General features: G+C 38.1%; 1 protein-coding gene across 6 annotated transcripts in view; it reads left to right on the plus strand.

Annotated features, from left to right (window-relative positions):
- PRKN (parkin RBR E3 ubiquitin protein ligase) overlaps nt 1-7019 on the plus strand; it is a 709059-nt gene extending 702040 nt beyond the window's left edge. For all 6 annotated transcript variants that reach the window (XM_030269580.4, XM_030269582.4, XM_030269584.4 and 3 more), the window contains 2 exons: nt 2633-2750; nt 5756-7019. In XM_030269580.4, the coding sequence (XP_030125440.3) occupies nt 2633-2750; nt 5756-5865 (228 nt within the window). In that variant the 3' untranslated portion in view covers nt 5866-7019. The remainder of the gene's footprint in view (nt 1-2632; nt 2751-5755) is intronic.
- Nucleotides 7020-7991: the final 972 nt, after the last annotated feature.

The raw sequence follows: 7991 nt of genomic DNA on the forward strand, positions 1-7991 counted from the left end.
TCATAAAGTGGCGTGGATGACATCTAGTCGCTTTTCCACAGTGCTAGGACAAATGTTTCATACTAACTGGGGAACTAGAGCATATAATGTTGAGTGAGCATCAGAAGTGATCCAAGTCTCCTGTCCTCAGCAAACTGACACGTGATACACACCTGGAGCATCTCTGAACGTCCTATCCAAGACCAGGCAGAACAAGCAAAGTTAGAGACCCCTCTGCTTGACACACCTTGGCCATTTTCAAGGACATTAGGTTTGCTAGTTTAGGATGTAAGAACATGATTTAAATAGACACTGGTAATGAAGAATTGCCATATACCTTTTCTTTATTGTTTGAAGAAAAAATGCAGATTAAATATATGTGTGCTTGCCATCACTGGGTGAGAAGCACTAAATAAAGCACATGAACACTGAAGGCTTATACATCTGCATGATATGATTTCTTCACTTAATCAGAGGGACTCCATCACTGTGCCAATTCTCTGCATTTGGTTCATACAGCAGGAAGTTTTTAATTTAGCATTCAGCAAGAGTGGGCATAGGAGGGGTGTTTCAGCTCTAATGGGCTGAAATATCATGCTGCTGCACCTACTTCATGCTAGAATTTTTGCAATGGAAAATACTAAAATAATAATTCACTGCTGTTTTCAGCAGTTTGTTCTTCGTGAACTGCATGTGTGTGGCTAGAAGTTGTTTCTTTTAGTTATTTCTAAGGTCTCCCAATTTTGTTTGCAGAACTAAGATCAAAAATGTTTATATAAATAAAGTTAGCAATTTGGTATGTGAAATTTTGCCTCAGTGTCCTTTGCTGTTAGGTGCTGTTAGGTCACAACAGAGACATGAAAATGGAGGAAAAAAGTATGTTTGCAAGTATTAAAACATTGGATTTGGACCATTTGAGAAAACAGAGCCAACTGTGAAGCTCTTCTGGACTGATTGCAAAAATTTAAAATACTTCTGGTCTTCTCATTTAGTGCTTCTGAAAAGAATAGCATTGTTTTGTCACTGCTGTAGTGATTTTCAACTGTATGCATGTTAAGCAATGAGGTCCCATTAAAATGAGATATCATCTTATATCTGTCATGGGGAAAACTGAGGCCCAGGTCAAGTGTTCTCCTCTTTCCCACTCTGCTTCCCTGAGCTAGCTCAGATTGCTTGCAAAAGTCATCTTTCCTTAAGGATGTAGATGTTGAAAAATACAAGATTATGTTCTTTGCTATTAGCTTGAGCAGCTTTTTCTATTTCCCAGAACTTACTAATTTGCTGTTGTATAGAGGTCATCTTTCTGCCAAATTGCTGAATAATCCAGCAGGGTGCAGGGCCGAGTTCCCTCTTCACAAGCAGAGAGACAAAAGTAAAAGTCATTTCTAGGATGCAGATAAGAAGATTTCGTTCACTTTTGTCACCTCTACATCAAAAAGAAAAGCAAATTGGAGACTATTAAGTGAGGAGCAGCACAAGACATTCACAGACTGAGGACACGGATGTAGGTTGTAAAATAAATAATGGCAAACATATTATTGCTGTTTCCTGATTAAAAGAAGACAGTGGGGGGTTTTGTTGATGCTATTTTGTGTTTTGGTTTGGTTTTCCTTAAATGCATATTGCAACAGCCATTAGATGAGCTGGAAGTAAATTTCTGCAGATGTTGGTCTTTGTTATTCCATTTTAACTCAGGTCATTTCAGCCAAGAATGAAGTTTGAGGCACTACTCACTGACAGAACTTATATGTTTTATCAATATTAGATGACCAGAATTCAAGCAGAGTTATGGCTTTGTTGCATTGTTTAAAGTTGGGCCAATTTCCTTTCTCTGTCTTACTAGAAATAAATATATTAAAAAAAGATCCAGAAAAATAAATATGAAAGTTTATCCACTTGAAAGCCTATAAGTATTTAGAAAGTATACATTAAGAAGTTACAGGAATTGTTATAAATTAAATAGTTTTGTTTAAGTTCATCCTTTTCCCACATGCTTGAATAAAACCATATTATGAATGGGGAGAGCAGAGCTTCAAGGTTGGCACCAACATGCATTGTTATAGGTGCTATTCACATGGTTGCCAACCTTGTGTGATGGAAATTGCCCAAGGCACTGCCATCTCTTTTGTCCTTGTACTATCATTTTAGGTAGGAAACAGCCAAATAGGCCACTTGTGTAGATTATGTAATTTTGTCCCAGTCATAAATAGGATAAACAAAGGAGTTCCTTTTATTCTATTCATGATGACTTTTTCCTTCTGTGTCATTCTGTCTGTGGAGCTTTCATTGCTCATGAGTGGCTTTTTTTACTTTTTTTTCCAAAAATTTTGTTCATTCTTTGTGCCTGTTACGTTTGTGTAGAGTTGCATTGGAATGAAATTCAGACCTCCAATACAACAGAACACACCTTATTATGAAAAACAATTTCTTTCCAGGCACCCCACCATCCTGCATTACCAGGTATTGCACTTCCTTGGTGCTTTTGCTTTTCTTGCAAGAAGGGCTTTAATCCCTGAAGCAGAATCAAACCTGTAGTGTCTAACATGGGATGTTGTCAGACAGAGTCACCTGACTCTGCCTTTGCCCTCCCTTTTGCTTTGCCTGTCTTGGTGCATTTGCAGCACGGCTTGATGCTCTTCCTCTCTCTTTGTAGGGGTATGTGGTTGATGAACATGCAGCCATGCAAGCTCGATGGGAAGAAGCATCTAGAGAAACAATCAAGAAGACAACCAAGCCATGCCCTAACTGCAATATTCCAGTAGAAAAAAATGGTAAGTTTATTAGATATCTTGTACTTACCTGTCTCTTAAAATTAATTTTACAGTATAAACATATGAATGCGCAGGTGTACATATGCATAATATTATTCCAAAAGGGGGAGAGCACAAAAAGCTTGAAGAATTCCCTGTGTCACCTTATCTAAATTATCTTGAAAACACTAACTAAATCACTCAGTTCTAAAACCACTAATTAAGCCTCACAAAATGTCCAGCTATTTTTTAGACAGGGGAAATGGGGCACTGGATGTTGGACTCATATGACTGGATATCCAGCTAGTTATCTAGACTTTCCATTGTCACTGGGAAAAATTGACATTTGTAGGGTAAAACTCATCTCCTGATGAATCAGAACATATGTAGGCTAGAAAATCACACCTAAAAGTGGGGTGTAAAGAATTAGTCCTGCTGTAGATGTCTACACAGTATAAGGCTGAATTTGGGTGAGATTAATCCCAACCCAGCCACATGCCCATGGTAGCAGAGCAAGTTAGAGAAAGCAACAAACAGTTGCATTAATCAGTGCTTACCATGTAGGAAGGAAAGTAATCTGCTGGTAATGGGATGTTTAAAATTAAGAACAGGATTGGTAAATAGGCTGTACTTTATAGGTTAATACTGTTCCAAGACTTAATTGTATTTATGTTAATAAAAATATATTAACATGATTGTCTAAATATTATACAAATACTTAGAGGGTGCTTCCCTGTTTTGCAGCATTCACATGGGACACTGAAAGTACCAAATAAGGCACTATGAACTGCAAGGGGAGAATACTTTTAGCATTGACACTGCAGAAATATTACTGGGGAAGAAATAGGACAAAATTCTGAAATCTGGTGCTTGATGAAAGAAAAGGCAGTTGGCAGATTGAAAGTGGGAGACACCCTCAAGCACAAGAGGCAGAAGGAGATAAAGCTTGAATTGAAGAGTGGGAAGGTGAGGCAAGATTTGGCATAGCGTGGAGAGCAAGGTGGGCAGCAGAAGAGAGAGAACAGAGGCCTAGGTCAAAAATTATTTACAGATTTCTAGAACAGACTGAAAAACAGAATTTTTAATCTGATTAGAAGTAGGCAAATTATAATGGTGACTATTTATATTCAAGAGTTTGTGCACAGCCGAACAAAAACTTGGTTAGCCTTGAAGGAGTAGTAAGACCTTTACTTTCTCTTAGACTCTGAGCACCTACTTTAGTTGCCCTGCTTTGAGCAGAGTTTTGGGTTTGATGTTCTCTTAAGGGACTTTCCCACCTCAGTGATTCTGTCATTTTGCAAATAAAATCATGAAGCTTAAAAAGTGCAGTGCTTGCCTTCTTCTTTGGTCATGGGTACTGCACATGCCAGCTTCTAGGCTGCCATTTGTAAACTTAAAGAAGCGCTTCAGAGCTGCCAAAGTACAGCTGCTGTCAAGAGACTGACAACTGCATCCTGATGTCTGCCAGCAGTCCTTGTTTGGGAAGAGTACACTGACTCCACACAGGAGAATAATTCTGCTTTCCTTCCCTATATTCTGTGGACAGTGTCTTTTACAAGCAACAGTGACAATGACAATAACTTTTCTGTAATGCCCATATAAACTACAGGCATTGTAGAATATTTCTGGATGCCAGTAACTTTCCTGTAATAGCTGAAGTGAAAGAGATAAACACTTTCCCACAGTGAAGGTCCCAGTCTGAGTGAGTTTAGACACCCATCCATGTCTCTCAGAGAGCTGTAGGTCCCATTGCTTGAGGCACTCTCCACTCCTGACTGCTGATTTCAGCTGCCATGTAGTCAGAGAATAACATGATTTATGTAGCTTAGCAGGAAGGGCACATGTTTTACAGAAGCCACCAAATGGGTTTGGGTCCTGCACCAGGACTGAGATGAGTTTTGCCTAGTGATGGCTTAATACAAACTGTAAGAGAGGACTGGAACTAATCTTTAAATAAACTGTAACATGGAGGCTGGCCATTTGTATGTTTACATTTAAATAAGACAAAAATCTTTCTGGCACATTGCATTTCTTACACAAAGATAAAAACTGACAAATAGACCTTGCTATCACAAGTGGTTTTCTGTCTTTGTCAGGTGAAGCAGACAGGCCTATTTTAACAAACCAATCCTTGTTTGTTTTTGCCTTCTGAGAAACATTCTGGAGTGGCATTTTTAAAAACATGGTGTAAGGATAGCAGCTCGTACAGTAGGGAACACGCACTTCCTGTACCCCCCATCACCATTTGGAGTCAAACCAAGATGACATTTCAGCATTTCTTCATAGTGCATGCTCTTCTCTCAGTTTGAATTATACAAAAGATATCTTTGTGTGGCAAGCAACATAATTTCAATTTGAAATGTATTTCTGTAATGACCTTTGACAATGTTAATGTTTATATATTACAAAATAAACCTTTGATCAAGTTTATGAGCAGAGAAATCAAAGCTGCTCTCATGGTATGGAGAAGTAAGAGACCCAACATGCAAAAAACATTTATATGATCAAAAGGCTGCTTCTGATACTAAAAAGGTCAAATCAATTTAAATTACTAATGTCATTTTTGTATAATCAGCAGTCAACCACCAAAGTCTGTATATCCTGATTTACCAACTTTGCAAACCTTGCAAATCTTGGAATCCAAATTCAAAAAAGGATTTGATTTTGTTTATCTTCTGGCTCACAGCTGGGCTAGTGTAGAGTAACCTTGAGAAGGTACCTCCAGGACTGCTTTGAAAGGCTACAGCCTATAATCTCTTTTCCCTATCCCTAACATAGTCTTTTTAAATTTCCTCCTACCCCTGTAGTCCCTCCAGTGAGAAAAGCTCATTAAAGCCCAGCAACAGGGGTAGCAGTATTTAGAAAGCCCAAAGAAATATTCTTCAGGTTTATATTTTTCTTTTATTAAATAATTTACTTAGTTGGTAAATTAGTGTCTGAGAAAGTAGATTTTAATATTCTTAATTGTTGATTAGCATCTGTAAGTATTTTCCAAGTACCAAAGCCATTCTGTTGCTATTTTGCAGGTGGCTGCATGCACATGAAATGTCCTCACCCTCAGTGCAGGTTTGAGTGGTGCTGGAACTGTGGCCTGGAGTGGAACAGAACCTGCATGGGAGATCACTGGTTTGAGTAGCAGGGCTGAGGCCAGTCCGTGTTGCTGCTAAAGCTTGTTTTTATCAGGGTCAAATTGTGAACCACTTGCTTAAACTAAAACCCCAGTTGTTTTAGGGACACAGAGTTCAGAAGTTGGCCTATTTTGTTGGCTTTTGGCTTTATTGCATATGCAATCATACCAAAATCACATTGAAGTTATGCCAAGGCTTTTAAATACACTAAGTTAAAAGAATAATTGTTTTAATGGACAGACTTGCTCATCATGGTACAAAGAGGGGCAAATTACAGCTTTCTGAACTTGCAGAATATCAACATGGAGAGTTGGCAGGGTTACCATGAGGAACCTTAGTTGACATTTATAGTCATGAATCCATAACTCTTGCAAGAGGGAACAACCTGCATATGTGTACGTGTCTGAGGGGGGAAGATGTTCCCTGCATCATCTGCTTTTTTTCTTTGACCACTTCTTCACTCATTCAGTACAACTTTTGATTTCGAGGCAGTATTTCTTAGCAGCATTTTTGGCAGAAGGAAGGCTGTGGCTCTTCAGTGTTTTCTCAGGGTTTCTTCCTAACAGGCTTTCTGCAGGGGTTTTGCTTTAAATGAAATTCTCATGGAAACACCCAGCTTTATGCCATAAATGTGCTTGTGTATTTGTGATATACAACACAAAGCCAGCCTACCTACTCATTACAGACTTTGTTACCATGGGAAGATTAGCTAAGCATGCAGTTTCAGCCCTGTCCATGGTTGGTGCAGTGGTGACTGGATCCAATTATGTGTTGTGCAAGCTACACTCACAGGGCTTCATTTTTCTTGTACTTATGGAATGCTTTGGACGCGGCAAAGTGAAGCAGGAGGGGACTTCTCAGGGCTTTTCTCTACCATGATTCTTCTAAATTGAATTAGAATATGAGTATTATTCTGAAAATATATTTATTGCTCTAATGTTGTGGGGCAGAGGGACAGCTTCATTTTACAATGTTAACACAGTAAGTAAAGTTTAATAGCATTTCCAAGTCTGAACAATTTTATTGTTTGTGATCTTTACATTGATGTTTTACTCTGAAATTAAATGGATAATGTCCACATCCGACACACCATGTAAGGATTTACACAATTTAGTTCTGGGGGGAAAAAACGCACAATAAATAAAGTGGTCAAAATTTTAAACTTTATTTCTTTTTTTTTTTTATTTGAATGCAAAGTATGTGAGTACAAAAATATTGGGTGGGCCATGCATTGCCTTTGCTGATTCAAACTCCCAGCTGAGAGGCTAACCCTTTGATCAAGACATAATGTTAGCACAAAATAAGTTCCACAACCATAGTCTTCTTTTATCAAGTTTGAACTAATATTTTATATAGCATGACTGTAGAGTCCTGAAATATGGGTGGGCCTCATATCAGTGCAGAGCATGAAGTTTGAGGGATGAAAAAAATCCCAGGCTCACTAGAAAACATGTCTAATTGCTAAAAGCAGTGAAATATTAATCTGTCTAAACTGGAAGAGACATTAAAAGTGCAAGGAAACAAAAGAATGAAGGCATGAGGTACCAAAAATAAGAGAGTGAACTGGTAGAATTAAAAAAATGAGGAAAAAAAAGAAGTGGCAATGAGAAGACAATGGGCATTTCCTAAAGGTAATTTTCCTATTTGACACTGCTGAAATGAAATTTGTGCAGGAGTAGCTACAATGAAGTGTAGGAATGCAATTGAATGCCACAATGCCACAAAATACTCATTTAAGTATTTTGCCTTGACAGGGGTATTTTACTGTGAGCTCTGATTATCTCATTATTTGATTTCCTATATTTGGATCTATTTTTCAATGTATATGGCCAGTTTCCAGCAGGCTAGGGAAAAGTAACAATGCTTAATTTTACTTTGATCATGTGTTACATGGGAGTTCATCGCTATATTTCATATTCAAAAACATTCAGAATCAAAGTCTGAATCTCCTTTTTTTTTCTTTTTTAAGTGTCTTTCTCGTATAGGAAGAAGAAGTTATTCACTATAAGTTATTCGCTCGAACTCAGTTTCACTGAGTTAGAGCCTGGCCTAACATATGAATGTCTAAATTGTTACACAGAAACATGTGACTTATTGCCCCTGGATCAGGGTCCATCGAGGTCAATGGACTACA

Source organism: Taeniopygia guttata, chromosome 3, assembly GCF_048771995.1.
Source record: "Taeniopygia guttata chromosome 3, bTaeGut7.mat, whole genome shotgun sequence".
Lineage (NCBI taxonomy): Eukaryota > Metazoa > Chordata > Aves > Passeriformes > Estrildidae > Taeniopygia > Taeniopygia guttata.